Source organism: Leucopleurus acutus (assembly GCF_964270905.1).
Source record: "Leucopleurus acutus genome assembly, chromosome: 7".
NCBI lineage: Eukaryota > Metazoa > Chordata > Mammalia > Artiodactyla > Delphinidae > Leucopleurus > Leucopleurus acutus.
In genome coordinates this window covers 36,668,285-36,695,509 of record NC_139150.1, presented here as the reverse complement: position 1 = coordinate 36,695,509, position 27,225 = coordinate 36,668,285, and the positions used below count along the sequence as shown (strand labels likewise).

The following is a 27,225-nucleotide window of genomic DNA, read 5'->3' as shown; positions in this document are numbered from 1 at the left end:
CTTAACACTTTTACTCAGGTACTGGACTCAGTTGAAAGAATCTGGGAAGAAGACAGGTTAACCAAAATGACAATACCAACGAGTTGGTGTTGTGCTGGGGTAAGCCCAGGATGCTGTGGGGAGTGGAGTGTGCCTAATTTATCTTGGAAGGTTGTCCAAAAGGGGTCAGTCCACCTTAATGACCCAGGAGAGACTTTTCTAAAATGCAAACCCAACAACGGCATTCCCTTGCTTAAAAATTAACACTCAGTGACTCAGCCTAAGTATTAGGTCCAAATTTCTTGGCCCTGACATTCAAGGCCTGTCATCATTTGCAACACTGCCTAAGGATTTCCAGCCTTACCTTCCCCTGGTCTCTACCTTTGTCCATGCTCCAGAAATACTATATTTATCGTTTCTTAATCTCATCAGGGCCTTTCCAAAGGGGAAGTGTGTGTCAGAAAGCAGAGGGAGAGTAGGATGATGGGGAGGAAGATGGCCAGACATTCAGCAAGTGGATAAAGGGGCTGAGGGTGAAGAACCAGAGGATGGGAGGAGAGGAAAGGGAAAAGAGGAGGAGGGAACTGAGTGGAGAAACATAGGGGAGGGAGAGGATAAGGATGAAAAGTAGAGAATGGGAGGGGGTTGGACTGAGGTGGGAAGGGACAGGAAGGTGTTAGGAGGGAATGGAACGAGGATTTGGAAGAGGGGCCTTTTGAGAGACTACATACCTCTGGGCTTTGTCTCGGCTGTTACAAGTCCTTAGGTCAGGATCTTGTGTTAAGCGGGGAAGGGAAGTATTGGCCCCGAGGGAGAGAAGGCGCTTGTGGTTGTGGACAAGCCCTGGCTGCAGGCGCTGTGTGCTGAGAGGCCTTGCCTGCAAGTCACAACTTGAGGAGGGGACTTGGACACCTGCAGAAAATCGCAAAGGAGCTCTGGCCAGTTCTGAAGAAGGGTGGGAGGGGGAGGGACGAGAGGATCCAGGGCCGATGAGGAAGGGCCTTGACTGAAGCCCCTGGAACCCTGGCCGGGAGTGGAGGATCCATCACCAGGGCAACCGGAACGCCTCCGTGGCAACAGCAGTCTGGTCACCTCCTCGGTGAGTGAGGTCTCCTGAGGGGTCTGCATTTGACCCGGAGGGGACAAACCTAGAGGGTCACCTTTTTTTTTTTTTCCGGTACGCAGGCCTCTCACTGTGGCCTCTCCCGTTGCGGAGTACAGGCTCCGGACGCGCAGGCTCAGCAGCCATGGCTCACGGGCCCAGCCGCTCCGCGGCATGTGGGATCTTCCCAGACCGGGGCACGAACCCGCGTCCCCTGCATCGGCAGGCGGACTCTCAACCACTGCGCCACCAGGGAAGGCCGGGTCACTTCTTTCAATGGGGTTTTGCCGGATCTCTGTGAGCGGTTTTGCGGGATCTTTGTAAGACTCTGTGAGGGTCTCTGGGTGGGGTCTGCAGATATCTGAGGGGACGGCCGTGGGTGTCTGGGTTTATGAAGTTCTCTGTAGGGTTCCTATGAGATGTCTGTGGGGTGGTTAGTGGGGGCTGTGAGAATCTGATGGGCGCATCTGGGCTCCGCGGTTGGGGAGAGAAAGGCGGGGACTCTGGTAGCTGGAGCTGGGGCGGAGTCTGTCGTCGAGCCCAGCAGGGCCAAGTTAGAGACCAATAGAATAGGGCCGGGGGCGGGCTTTAGTGAGAAGGACCAATCGAACTAATCGGGGGGCGGAGCGTCATACGACGTCAGGCTGAGGCCGCCGCCGCGGGGCCTGGTTATCGCCCGTCCAGCGCAGCCCGGAGTCGCCCAGACCTGAACTCCTACCCAGGTCCCCGGCCTGGCCCCAGCAGGCTCGACCCCGGCCCCGGGCCCGCGAGGACATCGGAGGTCGCCCCCCGGGGGTGGGAGCGGAGCCGCGGGTCAGCTCTGCGAGCGCCCGCGCTGGCCTGTCCGGCCCCGCCCCTGCCCCGGGCCATGGCCCAGTCTTTGTCCCGGCCCCTTTTCCTATCCAGATTCGGGCTTTGGCCCCCGACCCCACCCTCGACCCGCTTTCCACATAGGTTCCAGCTACGGCCTGGGTCCCAGCGCATGCCCAGATCCGGGTCCCAGCTCAGGCCCCCACTCCAGTCCCTGGCCTGGCCCCCATCCCAGCGCCTGCCCCTGTTTCACCTCCTTTCCCAAATTCCAGCCCAGCCCTTGTCCCAGACCCATTCTCAAAATTTGCTTAAGCCCGGGGCCCAACCCCTGCCCCTCCTCCAGTCCCCATCACAGTCCCTTCTTCCATCACATCCCCTACCCTTGCATAAGTCCCAGTGCCCAGCCCAGCCCAACTCTTTATCCCAGTCTTTGCCCTCATCTCTGTGTTTACCCAGGTCTCTCCCACTACCCAGCCCTCTCTTTCATACCCTGCCCCTCTCCCAGCCTCGACTCAGGTCTGGGCTCCAGCTGCCGTCAGCCTTACTGCTGCTGTTGCTGTTGTCTGTCCTTGGCCCAGGGGCTGGTGAGTGCAGAAGCAGGAAAGACCGAGGCAGGGATGGGGTTCTGGCAGGGAGGGGTGGGCTGGAGGGATTCAGGAGAGGTGGGACCTGGGCAACTAGATCACTGGGGAAGACGTGGAGAGAAATAAGAAGTCTTGCGTAATTGAGAGGAATTGGCAGGGTTAGAAGAGTGGTAGCTGTGGACTTGAGGCTCAGCAGGTGGCTGACAGAGACTGCAAGGTTTCCTTTCTTGGGGTCCATCCGGACTCCACTCTGACTCTTGCTTTTCCAAGAAAGTCTTGAGTGCTTTGCACCTGCTCATGAAGTTTGGTGGGGGAGACATAGTGCCCCAGCAGAGAGCCTCTAGTCCAGTGTGGGAAGATCTGGCCTAAACCTTTGAGGAACTGGGCATGCCTTAAAACAGGGTTAAGAAAGCAGTTTTGAAAATAACATGTAGCAAATAACAAAAAAACATGGACATGGGTTAGTTGCCATTATAATGAGTTTTCTTCTTATAACGAGTTTCATTCCAAATAAGCTTGATTTGCTTAGGAATAATTCCTGACACTTTTAAAGCAGGGTTGAAACTCAGAGACTATTTTACAGTTGGGGAAACTGAGGCTCAGCAAGAGATCAATTTGCCCAATCATACAGCTTGTCAGTGGCAGTGTGGGGCTAGAAAAAGATTTCCTCATTCCTATCCTATACTGGTGTTTTTTGTTTTTGTTTCTGTTTTTTTTTTCATTGCAATATATGCCCAATAGGAAAACAGATCCAAGTGCAGAAAGGCTCAAAGCACAACCTGTCCTCTCCCCTGTCTTCCCACAAGGTTGCTTCATCCACAAACCCTCCTTACTTGTCAGTTGTCAGCCCAGGGCCACCATCCAGTGAGGAAGTGACTCGGACAGGAGAGGGAGATACCCAACTTCCTAATGGGTGGAATGTGGGAGGATGAGGGGGTCCTGGCCATAGGATATGTGCTGTAAAGATGGCCCCATAATAAAGAGTCATCATGGCCCCAACCCCCAGCCATCTCTGGCGGGTGGCACTCTAGAGGTGATGGGGATGTGCCTGAGGAAGTCTTTGGCAATAACAAGTAGCAGAGCAGCTGGGGGTGGAGGGGCTGCGTTTCAGTGAGCTCTGGGGCCCTGGTTCAGTGTACAAGCTTGAGGAAATCAATGCACGCCAAAGGTCACTGCTCCTGCAGAGATGTGCAAGCTCTGTGTGGATGCACACTGGTATCTGGGCACTTATGCATCTGTGTGTGTACCTGAGGGATCTGTGGGAATGCTGGGCATGTGCAGTGTGTATATGCTTGTGTGTTGGTAAGTGTAGGTGCGTGTCTGTTGTGTGCATGTAAGCCTGTGTGTCCTTAGTGCCTATGTTACTGTGTGAGGGGGAGGTACATGTGGCCCATGCATGTTCCTCTTTAGCTCTTCTTGCCCCTCCTGCAGACAGATCACTGAAGTGTCACCTCCAAGTGGATAGTTCCCGGTTGGAGGCAGTGTTGGATGCCTCCCACAACATACATGAGTAATCCATCTGCCCCCAGCCAGGTTCCTTGAGGGGCTCAGTGTTGGTTACTGCTCAATGTTGATTACTGCTGCTGGCAGATCGGGCACCCAACAGAGGCAGAGGCAGGTCAGTTTTTCAATTTAGGTGAGGGGGAGTCCATTCTGTCAAGCCCAATTCATAGCTTCTATCCCTGCCACCCCAGCATCTTTGTTCATGAGCCCATTGAGCAGACACTGGGATGACTAAGAGAGGAGGGTGATTGACAGCCACAGAGCTGTAGAAAGCTGAAAGATGTGGATTAAAGCATGATTGCCCAGAAGCAGTTTCAGGTGCTTTGGGAGGATTATAATGAAGGTGGAAATGAGCACTGACTAGGTCCCACAGCAGGCAGGGCTGCCCTGAGTGCTGTTACTAGTCACTGGCCTGGAGGGGTGCTCTGTGACCTGGTGGTGATGAGACGTTTCGCCTGAGGAGAGACTAGCACTGTCACAGGACCACGATGGCACAGTCGGTCTCAACAAATCCTTGGGTCTTTTCCTTGGGCTTGTCTGACTGCAGTTGCATAACCCAGGCATGGCTTGCCATTACAGGAAATAGCCTTTTGTTCTACTGAGTGCTGTCACTAGAAGGGCCAGCCTTAGCCCGTGTGTATGCGTGCGTGCGTGCGTGCGTGCGTGTGTGTGTGTGTTTCAGGTGGTGATGGAGAATCACTCTAGCCTCATCTGGAAGCACTGGCGCATCCAAGGCAGGTTCATCTGAGCTTGGTTAGGGCCTTACTTGTGCTTCCTCTGGGACACAGCTCTGTAGGTCCTGGTGAAACCCAAAACCAAAGCTTGGAGAGAATGGGGCTGTGGACGCTTTCTCAAACATCTGCCCTCTAGGCTCCTCCCAGGATCCCCAGCTTCTTTTTACTCCCTTTTCCCACCAGGCTATTCTGTGACCTCTGTAGCCCCTAGCCACTTCAGGGTGGCTTAACTAGTCCCCCAGTTCTCCAGGCCATGCCATGTTCCTTTAATCACAGGGCTCTTTATGCGCGTCTGTCTATTGTTTCCTAAAGGTCATTAGCTGCTTTCATCACCAGCTCTCTGAGAATCTGCACTGGGGGCCTGGCCAGCATTTCTTCTAACAGTAGCAATGACCCATCTGATGACCCATACCTGGTACCAGCTTTGAGGAAGAGGAGCCCTTCCCTAATTCCAGCAGGGGGTGCTCCAGTGCTCTGCTTCCCTGTAACAATAGTATCCAGGCCATTCAGCTCTTAGCTTTCTGCCTCCCAGTTGTCACAGCCAGGGCTCCTAGGAAACCTTTCTTCCCCATCTCTTGGTTCATTTCCCTTCATCCCTCTCTGATACATCACCACTGCCCTGTGAGTGCTGCTCTGTGAGCCTCTATGGTTCCTGAGCAGTGCTCAGCTTGCAAGGTGGCAGGTCTTCCTTGTTGAGAGTGACCATGTGGCCTGAACTGCACAGACTAGTCCTTGGGTATAACCGTGGCTTTTGAAGAGCACAGGCCAGTCTGGGACTAGTGACCTCCACCTATATAGGACGGCTCTCTGCAGGGTGACTCAAGGTTGCTGAAGTTCTGTAGGGCCAACCTTGATCTGTGTTCCCTCCTTCAGCAGCCTCCTTTTCCAGATGCTTCTTTCTCTGTTATTTCAAATGCCTCATTTTTGGAGTTACATCTCCCATCTCCAGAGGGGGAAACTGTCAGAATAGGCAAGGCCTGTGGATATTTCCTACTGGGCTAAAAACTCTGCTTCAAGGTCTCCCCTACCCACTGCCCCTACTCTTGTCCTGAAGCTGCTTGAGTTCCCAACCTTCTCATCTGTCCTGGGGGCATCCTTCTGGGCTTCGCTGGGGCTGGTCTTAAGTCTCCAAAACAGTCAGATTCCCCAGAGCTTTGCCTGTCATTTGAGGCCCTCTTCTATCCAGCTGAGCCGCTGGGTTCTTTGCATTGTTACAGCAGTCCTGGTCCCTATGTGTTTGCTTGGTAGCTGCTTACACCAGACTTTCCTGCTCACTGGGCTCTGCTCCTAACAGCCATGATCAGGTATCTTGGCATTTCGGCTACAGAGGGCCACTTTCTCCCCACTTCCCACCCCAGCCTCGTCTGGATATGAATATTCCCAGGTAGTTTGAGATTCCACTGGCTTACCAGTTGACTGCCTCACTGGGCCTCCCTCCAGGAAGCGCCCCCAGCCCCTCCTTCTGAATCCCAGAGGCCCTGCTGGCTCTCCTTTCCTCCTCTCCCTGGGGCTCTTGTGGTGGCCTGCCAGCTCCTGTCCTTGCCTCTGCCACCCAAGCAGGCCCCTTGCAGCCTCACCACATTTTCCCCTCCCCTCTGCCGCCCTGAGCCAGTATACAGACAGCTCTTGTGAAGCTTCTGAGAGTTTTTATTGCTCCTGACCACAGGGGAACAGAAAGGGGAAGAAAATAAACAAGGCAGTTTCACAGTTCCCTGCTGACTCCCAAGCCCACAGGTGGAGTTCCAGGCTGCTCAGTAGCCTAAGAGTCCATGCCAGCACACACACACGCACGCACGCACGCACGCACGCACACAAACGCGCGTACACGCACGCACGCGTGTGCACCATCCACAGCTGTTTTGTTAGGCTTGGTACGAGGAGAACAATGGCTCCTAAGTGAGGGGCAGCTGTGGGGTCCTCAAGAGGGTTCTGGTTTTGCATTTAGACAGATCAAGGTTTGAATCCTCAGTTTGGTCTAGCGTTAAGCCTCAGTTTCCTTATCTGTAAAGAGAGGTCATTTTTCCCAAGATCACTGTAAGGTTGAAAGCAAATGATGGCAAGGGCAGCATGAGACCCAGTTCCCGGGCAGAGGAGAACCTTTGCTGAGTCGGTGCTGTGGGTGAGGCAGCTTGGTGTGCCTGGGGCTTGCTGGGAATGGCCTGTCCTACTTTGCTCCTTTCTCTTCCGCCTGCTCCCCAGGAGGCCTCTTCCTGACTGACTACTCCACCTGCTCACCCCGCAAGCTGAGTCCCTTCCGCTCCTTCGCCAGCACCGAGCTCTTCCACTTCCATGTTCCCGAAGACACATTCCTGGCCGTGTGGAACCTCATCATCTTCAAAGAGCAGGGGGGAACCTTTGGGGACCACTGCCCAGACCAAAGTGTGACTGTGTGAGCGTCTGAGTTAACCTCCTGACCCCTGCTTCCAACCCCAGGCCACTTTCCAAATGAAAATGCGAGTTCAGGAGGTCAGCTGACCTCCTGACCCTGACCCCTGACCCTTGTCCGGATTGAAGTGTGACTGGCTGAGGGCCAAGACCTCTGTCTCCTGACCATTCCTGGCTACTGTATGACTGTTTGAGCGCCCGAGCTGATCTTTTGCCCCTTATGTTCTGACCCCTGACCTGGAACCACTTTGTTGTGTGGGTCGGTATAGGGAATCCACTTGTTTTACTGGCGATAAATGACAGTTCTCCTTTCTTTCCCCCGTTTTCCATGTCCCACCCCATTGCCTGCTTTCCTCTTCTCTTCATTCTGGTCCCCCAGGTATTTCCGTTCTGGGGCACCCCCTGTCATCAATCCCCTGCACACACACTTCCCAGGGGATACGGCTGTGCCTGGGGTTTTCTCACTGACTCTCAGCTGGACACTGCCCAACCGCACCTCTGGCATCTTTAACGTCAGCAGCCCCTTACCTGGGGACTGGTTCTTGGCTGCCCACCTGCCCCGGACCCACGGCCACATCTCTGTCAAGGTGGGTTGATACTGTCCAGGGTAGGAGGGGCCAGAGCTGCTTCTCCATCTCTGGGCTACCTGGCACACCAGCCTTGTGCCAGGGTGGGCAACAGCATAAGGGTGGCTGGCGTGGGGCATAGCTAGAGGTCAGCAGGTCACCTGGTGGGTCAAGACTAGTCTTGTTCTACGTCTTGGTTGGTGATAGCCCCGCAGACTCTTGTAGGCTTTAGCCCAGTCATTAGTCCATTTGGGAGTATACGTTCCTCTTCTATCATAATTTTAGCTCCTGACACCTTATGGAAGATGTTAAGAGAATACTCGGGGGCAGGGAAGCCCCTTCCTGTTAAGAAGCGGCTTTGGGCGCCTGGCGTCCAACCTGATTGTTGACGCTCTTTCCCCCAAACATCGGCAGTGATTTCATAGAGCAGAGTTTGTTAAAGTCTCCAGTGTTGTAGGGTTGAGGTCAGGCTGCTTCTCCATTCTGGTTTGGAGGGGAAGGAAATGCTGCAGAGTTTTCCTGCCACTCCCAGGCACTGGGCAGGCTAGACCTCTTCATTACTGTGAGAGGACCTGAAGGTTTCTTGCTCCTGTCCACTGGTGGGAAGGGGGGTGGGATGTGGTGGCCATGTCAGAGTGGGATGGCCACGGGTGTGGGGTCAGTGGTAACGGCAAAGGGCCAAGCGTGAGCTGAGCAGGATTTAAAGAACAGGACATGAAGAACAAGAAAGTGAGTAGGGTTTGGCCACTGAGAATTGGGAGAGGCAGTCAGGTGAGGATTTGACCTGGCCATCTCTCTCCAGGGTGAGTTCCTTGAGGGCAGGGGCCCCGGACTGTGTCAGACTCCCCTCTCCTCCTCCTGCTGAGGCCCAGCGTTCAGAGGTGTTATAATGCTTTTGAATGAGCTGAGAATTACACAGGGACAAGTGTATGGGCACTGCTGTTGTCAGAGATGGGAACTCAGGCTGAGGGAGCATCTCGAGGCCTCAGTGATAGGCCAGTTTTTCCTGAGAGTGATGTACGGGAGAACCTCCTCTGCAGGCCTGGGAGCCCTCTGGGTGAGAGCATGTTGCGAACTTGCCCGGAAGTGGCTCTGGGTTCTAGGTTCTTGACTCCCATCCGAACCAAGTGTTCTTCTATTAGGAGGAATGTCTTCTTAGGTCTTTGGCCAAATCCCAAAGAGCCTGTTCCTGGTCCCAGCTCTGATTCTTGACTCTCTTTGTGAGAAGAGAAAATCTTTCTGAAGCCCTGCTGTAGTTATCCAACAACCTTTCTGACTGAGCAGGAGGAATCTGGCGCCTAGGCCTGGGCTGGGATTATGGGAGCTGAAGCCTGGTTAGGAGAGGTCAGAACCAGGCTTGACGTGCCCGTTTGCATCTAGATATAGCGAGTGGGGCCTGGGGAACTTGGCACTTCAAGCTGGAGCCCTACCCCATAGAGATCCCTGGGGTGTGGTGAGATTAGAGAGAAGAGGGTGCAGTTACCCTGTGACTGGCAGCTGTGTGTGGACCCCACGAGAGACGGAGCTCTCCAGTCAGGCCTGTTCTAGAGGTTGGGGGGTAAGATCTTCTTTGTGTTTCCTCTAAGAATTTGGTTATCTTCTGGAATCTTACATGGGCCTGTAGGGCTTCTTAAGTTCTCTGGTTAATTCCCTAGAATCAAGCCTATGGCTGGGTTGTCCAGAGCATTCCTCTAGGGCTCCGTCTTCTCTGCTTGCTTCGTCCTCATCCCATCGTCCTGACTTCCAATAAGGCTTGGCCAACACAGGAAGTTATTGTGGGTTCAGGGATATCCTTGGGTGGGGACTGAACGGTCCCAGCGTAAGAAGGCAGCACTGTTCCTCAGCTTTGGGGACGAGTTCAGGCCTCCCTTTAGACCTTAGTCTTTGAGCACCTGCTTTGTCCCAGGCCTTGGGTTGGGTGCTAGGGACACAGATAAATAAGATGTATACTAGTGAGATACAGGAGGTTTTAAGAGGACAAAGGAGAGGTGGATAACTCAGCTTGGTAGTGTGGTGGGGAGTTGGTTTTAGGAAACTGTTAGGAAGTGAGACCTGCTGTTGAGGAAGCAGGGAAGGGCATTCCAGGTGGTGGGAGTAGCATGGGCTAAAGCTTAGAAGGGAGAACTGAAGTGGTTCAGTGTGGGGCAGGCGTTGGGGTGAGTGAGGGAGCTGGAGGGGTGAACAGAGGCCAGATCAGGAAGGGCCTAGAAGTTTGAACTTTATCCCGAGAGTGATAGGGAGCCTTAAGAGGTTGTAAAAGGGAAGTGACTAATCTGGTCCAGGCCACTCTCCTGGGCTGTGGTCCCACACTTCTGCTGGCCTCTGTATTATTCACTACTGTATTCCTAGCGCCCAGCACAGAGCCTGGCACATGGTGGGGGCTGGGCAAATTTTTGTTGCCCTTCTGCCATCTTCTCAAACTCGTGTTTCCAAAGCTGATCTCATTTCTCCTCCTTTCCTTTTCTCCTTCTTTCTGTCAGCCACTTCTGTCTTGACCTGTGCCCTCTATCTCCTTACCTTTCCTGTGTGGTTCATGTGTTCCTCCTGTGGTGTCCAGCTGCCAGTCTGCCCTGAAGGGCTGCCCTTTGGCTTGTGGGTAACATCTGGAACCCAAATGGCTTATTAGGGGAAGTTCTCCAAATATCTGGGGCACAGTTCTCCTTGAATGCTTCCTCTCCCCAGCTCCAAGATTTGAAAGTAAGTGAAAGCAGATAAAAGAATGAAAACAACAATAAGGAAAGAAAAGGAGCAGATTGTACAGAAGAAAGGATTCAGTTGAATCCACCCGCTAGGACCAAGTGTGGCTCAGTATCTCAACTGAAGTGGTTCAGATCTGCTAACAGTCTTCCTTCTGTTCTTCTTCCTCCTTCTAAATTATTTTATTTGTATTTCAAATAGGTAATATATGCACCCGGTACAACATTCGAAAGGTACAAAAGGCATACAGTGAAAAGTAAGTCTTCCTCTTCCCTTTGTCCCCTTTCAGTCCCCACGTTTCCTCTCCAGAGCTGACTAGTAACTAGCTGTTACCTAGTTCCTTATATTACTCTTTCCTTCTTGAAACATTTTCTCCACTTGTCCTTTGTGACTTTACAGAACTGTCCAGTTTTCCTCCTGCCCACCGCCCACTCCTCTGTCTCCTTTCCTGGCTTCTCCTCTGCTTGATCTCTTCATGTGTGGTACCCCAAAGCTTGGTCCTGGGACAACTCCTTTTTATTTCTTCATTCTCTTGCTAGGTGTCTCCAGCACAACAGTTTTAAATACCACCTATAAGTTCATGTCTTCCAGGTGTATTAAGTGAGTTCAAATTTCTTTGAATCTCAGACTTTATATCCAGTGGCTTCCTTGACATCTCTGATTGGATGTCTAAGACCAGTCTCAAACTTAGCAAGTACATATCCAAACAAAGCCTCAAGTCAAAATCTCTTTAATTCCTATTTCACTTCTCCCAGTCTAAGCCTCTTTGTTCTCTAATCTTCTTCTCAGTAAATGGCACTGCCATTCACCAGTTGCTCAAGCCCCAAATTTAGGTGTCATACTTGATTCTTCTTTTTCCCTTATTTCCCCACAACTAATCCATAAAGAAAAAGTATTGTTGACTCTACTTCTAAAGGATGCCCTGGATGCATCTACTTCTATTTCCACTCTTAGCACACCTTCCCTTAGCCGTCTGCTGGGCCAAAACAGTAATCTCCTAAGTGGTCTCCCTGCTTCCACTCTTGCCCCCTGCCATCTCTCCAGTGCTCACCTACTTCCATGTTGATTGGTGCTAGCTAACTGTGGGCTGGAGTATTCCCACAGAGAAGGCCAAGATCTTTGGGCATCTTCAGTCTACAGGCCTCACCCAGAGGCTCAGGCCTTACTAAAGAAACTCAGCCCACCTATACTAGGAGAGTCTAGGAATCAATCTAAGGCCTTCCACTCCAGCTTCTTTCAGACTGCTTCTCACTCCACTTCTCACTTTTGGCCCTCCTGGTCCCCTGGTCCCTTGCTTTGGTTCTGTTGCTTCCAAGAGCGCGGACGTTGACTGAGTTTGGATTTTCTCACTTGACTTCTGCCTTGGCAGCTCTTGAGAATCTGACTTCTGCTGCCCTTTCTGTGGTTGCATTACGGGATGAAGGTCCCTGCTGCACCTTCCCTGGTCTCCACTGACTGAATGCTCCCGTGCACAATAGGAAGGTGTTAGACATGCACATTATACAGTTTAAGGAAGGAGCACATCTTAAATAGAGAGGTCATGTCCACTGATCTTTTAGTTAGGGCAACAGCAAGCAAAATGTGGAAGAAAGTGTTTCTTCCCTCTGGACTGTATAGTAAGGACGGGGGCTGTCTCCCGAGTGTGAGTCTCCACCCTTAGGGCTTATTCACCACAAGATTATTGTGGTGGTGATTCCTACGTTAGGAGGTGGGGTTGATGAAATAACTTGTGAGAGTATTTCTGGTCCTTAGGGCTTGACACAAAAGATGAGGGACATCTGCTTTGGAAATCAGAGATAGAGGTCTCTGTGCAACGAGGTGGGTTCAGGAGCTCTCTGAAGGGACCTCTTTTTGACACCTGTTCTTTAACTCAACAGATATTTTCTAGCACCTAGTGTGTGCCAGGTGGTGTGCTAGGTATTGGGGGTGCAGTGATGCAAAAGGTACAGGAAAATTCCAGGCAGAGGGTAAGGAGATATTCCAGCCTGGCATCCATCAAGGCCCCCTTCCAACCTTGTGGAGCTTTGCTAGAAGTCAGCAAACAAACAAACAGACAAAACAAAACAAAACAAAAGTCAGCAAACAAGCCTTGGCTGGCTTTTTCCGTGGCATGGAACTCAGTGGGATGTCAAAGCCTGGAATTCTTGTCCCAGGTCAAGGCTAATGGTATGTCTCGGTCAGAACAACCACATAAGTGAACAGTGGCCTCTAGTTTATTGGGCCAGCATAAGACCGTTTGTCCAGAAGATGAGAGAAGCCTAATCAGGAGCCCCCGTCCCCTGAACTGCTAGGATTGAGGGCCCAGAGAGCTGCAAATGCCACAGAAGAGGAGCCGGAATTAATGGGCCCATCCTCACTGGAGATGCTGCAGGGCCAGAGTGGTGTCCTCCCAAGTAGAGAAGTGTTAGGGATTTTATCCAGAAGAGTAGCTCGGGGAGATGTGGCGGTTCTCCTCCAGTGGCAGAGGAAACCCAGACTGAGGCAAAAGGAGCAGATGTATCTGTGGGCCCCTGAGGCAGAGCGGTGGTCGGGGGACAGAAGATAGGCTTTGGCTTTGTACAGGTCAGAGCTGCCCCCAGCTGGGTTGATTCACTTATTCATTCATTTATTCAGCAAACATTCATCTGTGAGGGGTGCACTTTACTTTAGGCTCTGTGTCTGGGGGAACAAAATAAGACCAGGTTCCTTTTCTCAAGTTACCTGTAGTCTGGAGGTCCCTTGGGAGGCAGAGTGGCTCTTCCCTGGGGGTATTAAAGCAGAGGCTGGACAAGCACTTGGGAGGGGCAGGTGGAGAATAAAGGAAATTAAAGATTCGGTTGGGGGAAGCGGGGAGGTTTGGACTGGAAGCCTTTAAGGGGCTTTCTAGTACACTTGGAGTGCTAGTGTTCTACGTTCCTGAGGGCTTGGTGGGGGAATGAGGTGGTTTGAAATTACCTTGAGGGGCTGTCCAGGAATGCTCAGGAGTTGGGGTTACTGGAGGTGGGGAAGGGAAGGCCTGACTGTCAGGAGGGGCCCAGTTTTGAGTCCCTAAACCTCAGCCAATGCTGAGGATCCCAGCAGATCCTGCAGACCTAGGAGGGACCCAGAGCTTAGAGGACTGCGGTCACAGCCCCAGAAGCAGGAGGGCCAGAGGAGGTTTGTCCTCCGCCTCAGCAGGCTGTTCGCCGCCATTTAGTAGCACCTCGCTGTCTCCCCTCCCGCCACCCCTGCTTGTGTCCCAGGGTCTCCAGGATGAGTGTCAGTACCTCCTTCAGCCGCAGCTGATCGTCCGGCGTTTGTTGGACGTGGCTGTGCTGGTGCCTGGGCGACCCTCTGAGCAGACCCTCTCCCTCCACAATCGCTCAGCCCTGTACAAGTAAGTCAAATACTGCCCCACACCGGGCCCTTCCCATGTTCCTTCCCCGGCCTTAGCCTACCTGCTGATCTTCCTCTCCCTCTGGCCAGCCTGGACTGCTGAGCTACCCAGAGCCCCAGGGTGGCTCCCACCCCCTGCCTCACCCTCTCCCAGCACAGAGGGGAAGACCCGAAAAGGCCTCCGGTTTTTCTGTCCCCTACTCCTCCCTTCTTCCCAGTGTCTCCCTCATCCTATGTCCCTCTCACTTCTCTGTACCCTGTCTTTTCTCACCTCCAACCTCCCCTCTGCCCAGGGTCTTTGTGCCCAGCTTCACTTACAGGGTTTCAGCGCAGCTGGTGTGCGTGGGGGGCCGCGGGGCATCCGCCTGCCCCCTGACGCTGCGCCTACGTCCCAAGGCCCCACCCCTGCACAACTCAAGCTCTGTGGCCTGTGGAGGTGCCTCGGTATGCCAGCTGGAGCTGGCACTGCCCCCGTGGGGGCACTGGGTCTACGTGCGTGTGGAGACACCATCCCGGGGCCCTGGCAGGACCGTCTGCTTCCAGCTGTGTGTGCGGTTGCAAGGTCAGAAGCCCCACACCTGCGCCAGCCACCCAGCTTGTGCCAACTTCTGTGGCTGGGAGGAGGCAGGCACAGTGGCTGTGTTCACTGGTCCTTGGCCACGTGCCTACGACCTCCCCGGCCCAGCCCAGGCTCCTTTACTCGCCAAAGCCCTCCCACTTGGAGCTTCAAGTCATTGGAAGACCATCAGATCTTTTCTTGGTACCTGACTTGGGGCTCACCAAGGGACTTCATTACTCTCCTTGATTTAATCTCAGTGTCCTGGAGTAGGCAGGGGACAGCTAGGACTTCTGGGACATGGTCCTTGCCAAAGCCCTTGCAAGTCAGTGAGAGGGTCCATCACCTGTTTCAGCAGTGTCCTCACTGCCCGTGGGGCGGGAGAGATGACCTTGAGTCCCTCCAACATGACATTCCATTAGCTGTGACCACTAGGGAGCCCCTGGACCCTGTCCTGTGACCTTAGATGCCAGACGCCAAAGGGACGTTCAATTCCAGTTCTTAGCCTCCCCACCCTTTGTTATGTGGTGGGACTGCAGGGCTGTGAGGGCGGCAGGCCCCAGCTCTGATTTCCTCTGCCCCACAGAGTGCCCACAGCCCAGCCTGTCCCGTGCCCTGGTCCCCGGAGCTGCCATGAACATGCCCCAGTCACTGGGCAACCAGCCACTGCCCCCAGAGCTGTCATCCCTCGGGGCCCCTGCTGAGGGGCCCGGGGCCACATCCCCATCTGAGCACTGCTGGCCAGTGCGCCCGACGCTGCGCAATGAGCTGGACACCTTCTCCGTCCACTTCTACGTCTTCTTTGGCCCCAGCGTGGCCCTCCCCCCTGAACGCCCAGCCGTGTTTGCCCTGAAGCTGCTGCCAGTGCTGGACAGCGGAGGCGTCCTCAGCCTGGAGCTCCAGCTCAACGTGGTACTATTTGTGGAGAGCGGGGAGGTCACCCTTTGGGGGAACCCGAAGGGGAAGGTGTCGGGGTGAAGGGGCCCTTACCTCCTCCAGAAAGCCTGTCTAGGTTGCTTTCACCTTTCATGGTTAGAGACCATGCCTCAGCCCAATTCTGGTCAACAAACATGCCCTGAGTATTTACTACACATGGGCTGGGTCAGTCAGGGCAGCTGAGCGGTCTGGATTTTCCCAGTTTTATAGGCTTACTTGCCACTCACTAAGGGCCTCTCTCTATGGCAGGTGTTTACTTTTTTTCGCATATCTCCTGTGGTGGGGAGCTCACCACCTCTTGAGGCCACTCTGATTGCTAGAGGCATTCTTGGCATTCCATCAAAGTCTGCCTCCATGGATTTTTACCCACTGACTTTGGTTTGCCCCAGAAGCTATATCCAGTAGTCTACCCCGTCCTTTTTTTTTTTTTTTAATAGACATTTTTCAGAGCAGTTTTAGGCTTACAGAAAATTGAGGAAAGTACAGAGAGTTCCCCTCTTTCCCCACACAGTGTCCTCTATTACTCACGTCTTGCATTGGTGTGGTACATTTGTTGCATCCCTATCCAATTTTAACAGCCCTTTGGATGCCTCTCAGCCTCGCCAAAGCTGAACAGCCTCAGCATCTTAGACTTCTCATCCTCTGCTGTCTCCTCTGGTCATACTTCTGGTCATCATGCCTCTGAACTAAGTGATCCAAGGTGGTCTGACCTGGGTGGCAGGCAGCATTTGTGCAGCCTGAGATCAAGTTACCTCTTTCAGCTGCTGCCTCACACTGTGGGATCACCTGAGACTTGTGGTAGACTAAGACCTCTGGATCTTTTTCCTTTTCTTCCTTTTTTTGCTTCAAAACAATTGTATACTTTTTTATTATAAAAATAATAGGATCACATATAAAGGCTTCGGAAAATAGAGGAAGACACCTCCATAACACAACTGCTTAGCTTTTTGGTATATGTCCTCCTAGTCCTTATCCACATTAACTGATGTGTTTATCTAGTTGTAACCAAGGACCATGCACATTTTCATGCCCTGAGCTTGGTTCATGTGAACCGCTGCCAATACCTATCTCATATTTTTGCAGCACACTTTTTAACCTGAATGGAAGAATTTATGTCTATCTTTGAGACATTGCCTAACACTGGTTTGGACCTTGCATCTTCACTGCTTTGTGTAATTCACACACTTGAAAAGCTGGCCTTCTAAACCTCTTAGTCATTATTTTCAGCACTGAACAAGACTGGGCCGAGGGCAGAACCCTGTGTCAGGCCATTGGCAACTGTCTTGGGTTGGCGTTGATCTAATTATTTATCTACTGTTCCCTCAGCCAAAAATCCTTTTAACTTTACTATCCCTCAGCTCTGGGGCAGGGATCATTTTCCTATCACCCACCTGAGACCTGGTCTGTCTTGAGGTGGTATTTTATGGGACATGGCGCAGAACTTTCTAGTGATCCTCCTGGTCAGGACAGAGCTGACTCTTCAACCCCAAGATGTTCCTTATTTTCATACTCAAATTCTCTGTGTTCTGGCTAAGACTGTATATGTTTTGTGTTTGCTTATCGCCATGCCTTTGGGCAATGACAGTGAAGTCTTGATTTGACCTTGAAACTATAGAGCCTATGTCAGAGACCAGCCCCACCCATACTGACTCTTCCTTAGTATCCTGAGAGGAGAGGCCCACCTCCCCTGCTGCTTTGCCCTGTCTTTCTCTGCATTCTTGTCTATTTTCTCTAAAAGGCATCTGCTTACATTCCAGCCATCTGCATGCTGACACTGCTGCACACCTCAGACAGCCTGTTCTATTTATTCTGAAAGGTATATTGGCACACCTACTCTGATCTTTTCCTCAAGTATTTTGATGTTTTCCCTTGGGTCAAAACTGGACACTTGGCTCAGAGAACTGCATACCTAGAAAACATTTTTTCTTTGGCTCCCACCAGAATGGCTTTTGCTGAAAAATACTTTGGCATATAGCCCTGGGCTTGCATTGAGGGAAGTTATGAACAAGTTGTATGAAATTCACTCTTGCAGCTAAGGATAGGAGGTGGGGCAGCACACAGTGCTTCTTTGATGTGAATTTAACTGAGAACCACCCTTTTGGGTGCAGTGCTTCTCCTGAGACTCTAACTTTTATCTTGTGGACTCACAAATGTGGTAACTCACGTTTCCTTCCTTGCTTTGGTTGCTTGGAAGTCAGCAAATATATGGCCCACATCTAGGGACAGATTTATAAATTTCCCTCATGTATTTATTTTATCCTGTTATATGTATTTAATAAGCTGCCTCAAATCCTTCTTGAATGAGGTGAGCTTATGGCATCCTGTTACCTTTATTCTTGTAGACAACCCTTTCCCTTTACTCCTATGGATATCCAGTTTCTTTTAATCCCAGCCAGCTTGCTACATTTAATCCCATAGGCGTTCTATTACCACTGCTCAGTACCTAGAATTATTTCACCTGAGGAAGAGTGCATTTCTTTACATGCCTCCCGCCTTCAAGGCCAAGGTGAAGATGTGAAGATGACTGACAAACCTTACAATCACCTTTGTTTACAACTAGTGTCTACATCCAGCAACAGTGCTCTTCCCCTTCCCCCCATCAAGCTAGATAGGACTGAAAAAGTGGGTGTTGTCTCTTGCCTAGACAGAATTTAAACAATTCTTCCCAAAGAAAGGACTCAGAAGTGGCCTTGCCTTCTCATCAGTCTTTGAAAGATCTCTGCTGTGGAAGATCTGGTGTTTCCGTTTTTTTTGTTGTAAGAACGAGGAGGTGAGGGGTGGGGAGGGTGCTTCCGTGTGGAGAGCACCTGCAGGAATGGGATGTCCAGTGAGGGCCTGGAGGGGTTTCTGGGGAGGGGTTAAGAGGTGGAGGAGTCTGGCGGGGGTGCTGGTGGGAGGACTTAGAGGGTGTGGCCGCCTCATCTTTATACCCGCCCTGCCCAGAGCTCCCTGCGCCAGGAAAATGTGACAGTGTTCGGATGCCTGACTCACGAGGTGCCCTTGAGCCTGGGGGATGCAGCAATGACTTGTTCCAAAGGTGGAGTGAGGAACCGGGGAAGGAGTGGGGCAGGGGGGTGGGTATGGAGGAAGGATGGGCTAGGGCGTCTGGGAACTGGGGGCAGGCGGGTGAGGGTTCTTTAGGTCCTGACCCCACACTGACTCCTCCCTTCTCCCCTCAGAGTCCCTGGCCGGCTTCCTCCTCACGGTCAGTGCCACCTCCCGAGTGGCCAGGCTGCGAATCCCGTTCCCGCAGACGGGGACCTGGTTCCTGACCCTGCGCTCCCTCTGCGGGGTGGGGCCTCGGTGAGCGGGGCGGGGCGCGGCGGGGCGGGGCGGGGCGCGGCTGCGCCCGGGCCCGGTTGATTGGCAGTTTGTGCGCAGGTTCGTGAGGTGCCGGAACGCGACGGCCGAGGTGCGGTTGCGCACTTTCCTGTCCCCGTGCGTGGACGACTGCGGGCCCTACGGCCAGTGCAAGCTGCTGCGCACGCATAACTACCTGTACGCGGCCTGCGAGTGCAAGGCCGGTGAGCCGGCTGGGCTGGCGAGGGACCCCACCCGGGGCGGTCGGAAGGGAGGCGGCACCCTCAGTAGCCGGGTTTGAGGGGGGGGCGGGGTCAGGGTGGGACCAGCCTCCTCTGGCCTTGGCGTCGGGCTTGAGCAGAGACCACCAGCGGAAGTATCTGCTGAAGCCCGGGCTGCTTTCTCACCTCTTCCACCCTGTGCCCCTCCCATCCGCAGGATGGCGGGGATGGGGCTGCACCGACAGTGCGGATGCGCTCACCTACGGATTCCAGCTTCTGTCCACGTTACTGCTCTGCCTGAGCAACCTCATGTTTTTGCCCCCCGTGGTCCTGGCCATTCGGAGCCGATATGTGCTGGAAGCGGCTGTCTACACCTTCACCATGTTCTTCTCCACGGTATGCGGTGGCGTCTGTGTCTTTCATCGAGTCCTTATCCGTGGTGGTGGGTTAGAGTGTACATTTCCACCACGGGGTTTGGGGATGTCTACACCTTCATGGTATGAGAATGTCTCCTCTTCACTGTACAGCAGTGCTTCCTGACCGCTTCGTATCATGGCATGCGAACGTGATAATTTTTATAAGGCACATTGGGATATATGAGCAAGGCTGTTTGCGACTTAAGATAACAGTCACTGGAGACAGTGTGGGGTCTCCAGCGACCCGCACCCTGCCTGTCCACTCTAAGGGCTGAGGGGACCTTTACCTCAACACACTGGCTGAGAAACTCTGACCTACAATTTGGAATTGCGTCTACACAAATCCCCTGAGATGCTACATCTAGGGATCTTTTCATCTCATCCCTGGGCTCTTGGTATCTTGTGATGTACAGTGCCTGCCTATGAGCACTGCAAACATCTTAGATGGATTCAGACTTTTCCACATGTCTTAGCAACAAGGATATCACAAAAACCAATACATGCCTCTCTGTTGTCCAGTATTAATAGATCAGACATATATCCAAATTACAAAAATCCTACTTATCATCTAGGAGAAAGTGAGGGGCAAATGTCCTGAAACTGAGTCATGTTCTAGGGCCCTGGTTATTTCTCCACAGGTGAGGAACAGTGGGCTGTAACCGAGCCATGTAGCAGGACCTTGGCCACTTAAGCTGCATGAGAACAGCACACCTCAGTTTTGTTTGACTGGTCCCCTTTTTAGACCTGCTCTGACAATGCCCCACTCTGTTTTTATATTCAACATTGTTTCTCTCTCTCTCTTTTTTTTAGTTTCAAGATCCTTTTTATATTGTTGCTCACCAAATTCCCTAGCAACAGCTCTTTCACCAGCGCACTCTTGGTTATGTGCAGATCTAATGTGGTTCACAATTAGTAAGAACACCTAAGTGTGTCAGGAGCCTGGAGCGTGTGAGGAGAGCGTATCCATTCTCCTGTACTTCACAAAGCATCCTGGGCATTGGCTTCAGGGTATTCAGTGTCAGATGACTTCTTATCTTCTGGATTTGATGGCATATCATCCTGAAAAGACAAGACCTTCCCATAGTAGGAACACTGGGGGAGTCGAAAGTGCCTGGCACCACATACAGTGCTTCCACTTTCTTAAATAAGGCAGTAAGCAAATGATCAAGGAAAAGATACTGGCTCTGAGGTGTTGCCTAAAGTCGTGCTCTAACTCCTGTTCTTTTTCCACACGTGCCAAAGTGTAGAGCTACTTGTGATTCATTTTTCACAGGCAGGTTTCCTGTTGTCGCTCTTTCCTGTTCTTTATTTTGTTTAGACTTATTTCATTCCTCAGCAGTCTCCATTTAAGGACCCATCTTTCATATTGCAGGTATCAGCACCAGCATGGTAGGCGACAGTCTTCTTCCTTGTCTTCAAATCCAGGACAGTCTACACCTGGGAGTAGTGTGTCAGTTCCTACCCAGGGCCTGGGAGCAGACAGTAGCTTTGTTCTTCAGGAGTTTAAAATGCAAAATGTAAATAAGTAGAAAAAGCAAAACAAAGCAAGCCACAAACCCAGCACTTGATTTTGTATGTAGCCGACAGTTCAGATAACTATAACAGAAAAACAACATCTACTGAATACATGCTGTGTGTCAGACACTGCTCATCGAATCCTCCCCATAGCACTGTAATAATAGGTATTGCTATTATTATTATCCCTTTTTTGCAGATGAGAAAAGTTTACATACTTTGCCTAAGGCCTGAGGTGAGTGGTAGAACCAAACTTCGCACTCAGCCTGCCTCCAGATCCCTCTCATGTAATCACTGAGCTGTAGTGTTCCCCTTGCATAGGGCAGTGAGCGTGCATTGATACATTTCTAACCTGACTTCAGTTTCTCAGAAGTCCTGGAGTACGTGGAAATACTAACGACCTCACTTTAGTAGTTCTCAAATTCTTAAAAGATAAAAAGAGCCAATCAAAAGGTCAGGAAATATAACCAAACCAAATACAGGAAATCACAGGGAAAATATATCAGACATTGCGGTTGTGCACCTCTGACTCATACAGTTCAAGCCACATGTCCTTCACAGTGCTAGAGGAGTCCTCATAATTGGATCCCCAAAGACCCAGACAGAGCTGACATCCTGGGGCCCCTGCAGCCTTCCTTGTCGATTGATGAGATCCTGGCTGCAAGCCCACCTCCTCATTACCTCTTCTGTTCCTCACACCAGCACAAGTAATTCTCAGTGGCCCTTGGCAAAATCCCATGACTGTTTCCAAGAGGAAATGGAAGCAGAAAATAAGAGAACAGCAGGAAGTTTCATTCTGTCCCGAGTACAAATATCCTAATCTTTGTATGGATTGAATATATTTGCATCTTCAATTTTAAATTCTCTAGTGCCAGGATACTCTGTTTTGGAGCGTTAGACAAGCTGTATAGTTATGTTATAAAAGTATAAAATTCCACAGAGAAAAACAACTTAGTATAATTTTCCAAAATTACCTTGTAAGTAAAGAAATATCCAAAGCTGAGGAAGGTGTCAAATTAGATTATACTAATAGAAACTAGTTAGTAGTCTGAATTTGTTTTCTTAAATCTCCCAATCTTTTTGTGTTATTTCTACCACTTCTTTTTATTGCTGATGACAAAAGGAATACTAATGTAAAAATTAGTCCACAATTTTCAGTGAGACAATAGTGCAATATATATATATATTTTTTTTTTTGCATAAGGGAAAGTTTATTAGTGTGGGGATATTCTCCCATGAATATACATGGCATAAAGTATAAGATGACTATAAGGTGACTAAAATTTACTGGGCACATACTGTGTGCCAAACATATAGGAGAGTATTCCAGACTTTCAGGGTAGAGTTTCCCAGGTGCCACTATAACTCAGCCTTCAGTAGCCCACTCCAGCTTTCGGTTGAGCCAGTTGCTTCTAGGTGATGGGTAAATGGTTACACCAGTGAAATCTATGGTGGTGAGCAATTTGCTTTGCCTCATTTACTATAAATTGTGCGTCCTGGTTAAGGATGGTGCTGAATGGGTGCCATGGCAATCGATAATGGCTCCTGCTCCATGAATAGTAAAGCAGGCTGGAGCACTGCAGGCAGAAGAGACAAACGTATGCCTAGAATATATGATGACAAGATGCTATCTCCTCCGGGTTGAGGAGTTTCAATGAAGTAAGCTGCCACAGGTTGTTGGCGGGTTTCCCTAGAAAAGTGTGCCCCGGGAGGGAGTCAATGATGGACTTTACTGATGGCATTTTTGGACATTCAGCAGTGACAGTAGCCAGATAGGATTGGTGAAATGTAGATCGTGTTGGTCACCTCACACTGCAGTTTTATTTATTTTTATTTTTTTAATATTTATTGATTTATTTTGGCTGCACCGGGCCTTAGTTGTGGCACGTGGGATCTTTGTTGCGGCGTGCGGACTTCTTAGTTGCGGCATGTATGTGGGATCTAATTGCCTGACCAGGGATGGAACCCAGGTCCCCTGCATTGGGAGCACGGAGTCTTACCCACTGGACCACCAGGAAAGTCCCCACACTGCAGTTTTAATTTAACTCTACCCCTAAGGGTTTTCTACAACCTTAATCTTTTTGACCTTCTAGTATACTTGTAGAATAATCAGTCATAGAAGATTAGAGAGATGATATCGCCCAAAACCTCTCCACTCCAGAGACGATCTCTCCATTATTCCCCACTCTTTTTTTCAATGTAGAAATTCCTAGGAGGAAATAAACCTTCAATTAATTATTTTCTTAGATGTGTCTTCAATGTTAGGTGATTCAGCTTTGCTTTTTTTCTGCTGGTATTTATCCTCTCTTATCTGAGATTGAAAGATTTATTACAAGTCCCTCTTCCAGAAGTGTTTGGGCATTTCCTTCTATATACCTGAAAGTCAGGCATATGAAACAAGCGCTTGGTGAAGTGTGAAAGGTAAAATTAATGCTTTAAAATAAAATCCAAATCATAAAACAGTATTGGGTAATTTAGTGAGCAGTAGTATGTATATCTGGTCTTGGAGGTAGAGAAATAGAAAAAGGCCAAAATATTGATTTGTTTAGGAACCAAATTAGTTCCCAATTAATCACATATAAGAGAAAGAATTAAAAAATAAACCTTTGAGGCATATTCAAACATTAAATGGACGCACATGAAAAGTCTCTCCAAGTTTCCCAGTAAGAACTCATTTTCTCTATTTAATAATATAAAAGAGGGATTTATGTCCCCAAACTTATGAACCCTCTGAAAATCCTGGGATACTCACTTAAAACATGATAGGGCTTCCCTGGTGGCGCAGTGGTTGAGAGTGCGCCTGCTGATGCAGGGGACGCGGGCTCGTGCCCCGGTCCGGGAAGATCCCACATGCCACGGAGCGGCTGGGCCTGTGAGCCACGGCCACTGAGCCTGCGCGTCCGGAGCCTGTGCTCTGCAACGGGAGAGGCCACAACAGGGAGAGGCCCGCGTACCGCAAACAAAACAAAACAAAACAAAAAACCAAAAAAATATGATAATTCCAGAGCAGTCTCTTCCTGAAGGGACAACATTCTTTACCTCCAAAGTGAAGGGAAAGAAAGGATAGGTACACAAGTTTAAGACTTGGCAGTTTAAAATGTGAAGGAATCAAACCCAAGGTTTCCCAATGTCAATTAATATCCCTGAGTTTTCTTTTTCATTTCTTTTTCTTTTTCTAAACTCCTAGCTTGTCCCTGCCCTTATGTAATTCACCCTTTCCCCTCTGTTGGTTGAAGTTACACATTTTGCAATTTGAATGACTGGATGAAATCTTCAACAGGTTCAAAAGAAACATTAGCAATTTCTTTCTCATCCTTTGTCTCTCAAGACTAAACTTTTGAGTCTGTTTTCCCATCCTGTTGGTGGCAGCTCTGCATCTGGGCTGGCTTCTGTCAGCTTTCACAGCAGACCTGCTTCAGTTTCCCACCTGCTTTCCCTAAGGTCGCTGCTGTTTCAGTGAGGTTGGGGTGTCATGGTTTGTGCTATGAGTTCGGGATATAGTGCTCCTTTTCCCTGAACTCTTCTTCCTGACCTCGCCTCCACCTTCTCGTTCTCAGCTCTGACTCATTCAAACAGGGGACTAGGTTGTCCCATTTTCATTTTCCCCAGAAGTTGCTGAGACCCCACTGCTGCCAGTGAGTGAAACTGTGATATTGCTCTGCTGTCTCTCTCCTCAGCTGTGGGCTGGATATCCCTGCCCTCTCCCTACCCACACCCAGAGCCGTGCCTCTGGAGGCCTGGATACCTGTCTCACTAAGGTCTGTAAGGCTGTCTCTCTTTTGGGCTCAGAGCCCTTGTGACTTAGGATTGCCTTTTGATAGAATGATGAAGAAACTGATGTGGGCTGAAAGTAGTGCCTAAAGGATCCCTCCAGTCAGTGATCAAGCCACTTCAAAGGCTGCCTTTGGATGGTATAGCACAGCCTTCCTGCCCCAGCTTCGGTTCAGCCTGATGCATTTCAGCCCAATCCTGGCAACTACACTGAGTTGTTTCTCCTCTCAAGAGGTGCTCTCAGTAGCCATGGCTCTCTGAGGACCTGGGGTAAAGTACAGGGGACAGAGGTCAAACAGACTGATTCACAGAATCTTAAGAGACTTTTTTGATCCCCTAAAATCTGCTGGCATGTCTCGAACTCAGCTCCAATGAGTAGATTTTGGTCAAGTTTACATAGGTCAAAACCTTTTTCTTTCCCATTATAGCTTCGTAATTTTTCTTAACCCTGCTTTCATTACCATAATAACCCATTCTTCCTGACACGGAGCAGGGGCGATACTGGGAGATGGGAGAAGTGAGCATGCCACTGTGATGGTTGTTCTCGGTCAGAGCTGTTTGTCTTCAGAGACCTTGCCCAGTCTATTTTCTTTGGGTGGGCTCGTAAGGCACATGATATAGAAGGAAGCGTGTTCCTGCATCTCTGCACCAGATATTCTTGAAACCATCCATGGCCTTAGTGTTTAGCATCAGTAAGTACTCAAATTACCTAAATTCTACACAGAAGTTCAAAGAAAGGTGACAGCAAATGTTCCAAGACAAAATAAACTTGAACTCAGGTTATCCCTGGGTCACTGTTTTCACAATAAGGGAATGCAGGCTGCCAGAGGTCCTGATAGCATTATCCAGCGGGGCACAGGGATTGCGACCACAGACCTAAAGGCTGATGGCAGAGCTTGGTTCCTTAATTGGGGTGCCCAGTATAGCTTGTTCCAGTTCCACTGTGTCCCCTGCACCCCACCTTTAAGCTCAATACCCTATTCTTTGCTGTGTTCCCCACGGTGTAGGGTAGGTGAGCACTGTCCCTTTCCTGTGTTCTTCCCGTGGTGTAAAGTGCCATGCTCTTTTCCCTGGCTTTAGGGACTCTGCCTTTTTTCTCACCGTCCCCCCCGCTTCCCGCATGGCATTGGGTGGGAGAGGATGCAGAGGACCAATTAGTGCAAGGTCTGAAGGTGAAGCATGACTCAGAGTCTGAGCTAACAGACAGGGCTTGGGGTCTGGATTGGCCAAGAGGCCAGATTCCAGCCTCAGAGCTTGGGCCAGGATTACAGGTGGGACCCACACGAGCACAAGGGGATACAGGCAAGGATTGGCCTCAGCTTGAGAGACCTGGATCCCTTGGCTTGGTGCTCTCACAGCACATTCCAGAAACAGGAAGATTAGGAAGGTGAGGACGGGGCTCAGGGCTGCCAGATACATACAGCCTAAGACACAGACCGGGCCTCCCTACCACATTCTTCTCAGGGGTGGGGAGTTGGGCATTTCCCAGTTCTGCTCAGTCTGTGCCCTCTGACTTCTGCTTTTCTGACAGCAGCACGCCACCCCTATGGCCTCTTTCTCCAGTTTTGTAGACCTGGACCTTTGCCGCAAGTTCTCTCAATGCCTGTCCTCTCTTCCTCCAGTTCTACCATGCCTGTGACCAGCCAGGCATTGTGGTTTTCTGCATCATGGACTACGACGTGCTGCAGTTCTGTGACTTCCTGGGCTCTTTAATGTCTGTGTGGGTGACTGTCATTGCCATGGCTCGCTTACAGCCTGTGGTCAAGCAGGTCAGTGCAGAGTGGGCCCTGGGGGACAACCATAGCCACAGTCTACTTGAAATCCACTTCCCGATCTCTCCTGGGGGCATTGCCAAGTGCCTCTCGCTATCCCGGCCCAGCCCCTGGAGACCTCTTTCTCTAGGTGCTGTACTTGCTGGGGGCTATGCTGCTGTCCATGGCTCTGCAGCTTGACCGGCATGGACTCTGGAACCTGCTTGGACCCAGTCTCTTTGCCCTGGGGATCTTGGCCACAGCCTGGGTAAGGTTGGGAGGGCTGGGGGCGGGGAGGTCCCAGCAGGACTTGGGTGCAGGGACTTGGGTATCTGGTTCCCAGTTTAAGGTGGGCTGGGACCCTGTCGTCATCACTGCTGCTCACAGCGCTGCACTCCAGTCTTGGCAGATGCCTTCAGGTCACCACCAGGGCTCAGGGGAAGCCTGAGAGTGACCAGCAGTGGCTTGGCTTCCAAGGCCTCGCGTTCCTGAGCCCCACTTCTCTGCCTCCCCCAGACAGTACGCAGCGTCCGCCGCCGGCACTGCTACCCGCCCACATGGCGCCGCTGGCTTTTCTACCTGTGCCCAGGCAGCCTTATCGCGGGCAGTGCCATCCTGCTCTATGCTTTTGTGGAGACTCGAGACAACTACTTCTACATTCACAGCATTTGGCATATGCTCATCGCTGGCAGTGTGGGCTTCTTGCTGCCCCCTCGTGCCAAGACTGACCACCAGGTCCCATCTGGAGCCCGGGCCCGGGGCTGCGGTTACCAGCTGTGCATCAATGAGCAGGAGGAGCTGGGCCTTGTGGGCCCGGGAGGGGCCACTGTCAGCAGCATCTGTGCCAGCTGAGAGGGGCTTTGGGCTGCCCTTGGGGAACGTGAACTCTTCCCCGGGGCAGAGAGCCCTTCCTTGGGTTCTTCCTGGGAGCATGGAGTCCTCCCAGGGATAAGAGACAAGTTGTATTTCTTGAGGACATGGAGTCTTTCTTAAGGACACGGAACTCTTTCAGGGGCCTGGCATACTTCCCGAGGGCCTGGAGTCC

General features: G+C 51.1%; 1 protein-coding gene across 1 annotated transcript; it reads left to right on the top strand.

The window, feature by feature from the left end:
* Positions 1 to 1,949: 1,949 nt before the first annotated feature.
* On the top strand, positions 1,950 to 27,095 carry TMEM8B (transmembrane protein 8B; the record flags this gene model as incomplete). The annotated part of the gene is made up of 13 exons (XM_082842450.1): positions 1,950 to 2,475; positions 6,912 to 7,101; positions 7,477 to 7,684; positions 13,582 to 13,715; positions 14,008 to 14,276; positions 14,857 to 15,182; positions 18,150 to 18,243; positions 18,386 to 18,509; positions 18,588 to 18,730; positions 18,945 to 19,123; positions 26,052 to 26,198; positions 26,332 to 26,448; positions 26,697 to 27,095. The coding sequence occupies 13 exons, from the start codon at positions 1,950 to 1,952 to the stop codon at positions 27,030 to 27,032; spliced, it is 2,793 nt and encodes a 930-aa protein (XP_082698576.1). The 3' UTR covers positions 27,033 to 27,095.
* Between the last annotated feature and the right edge of the window lie 130 nt (positions 27,096 to 27,225).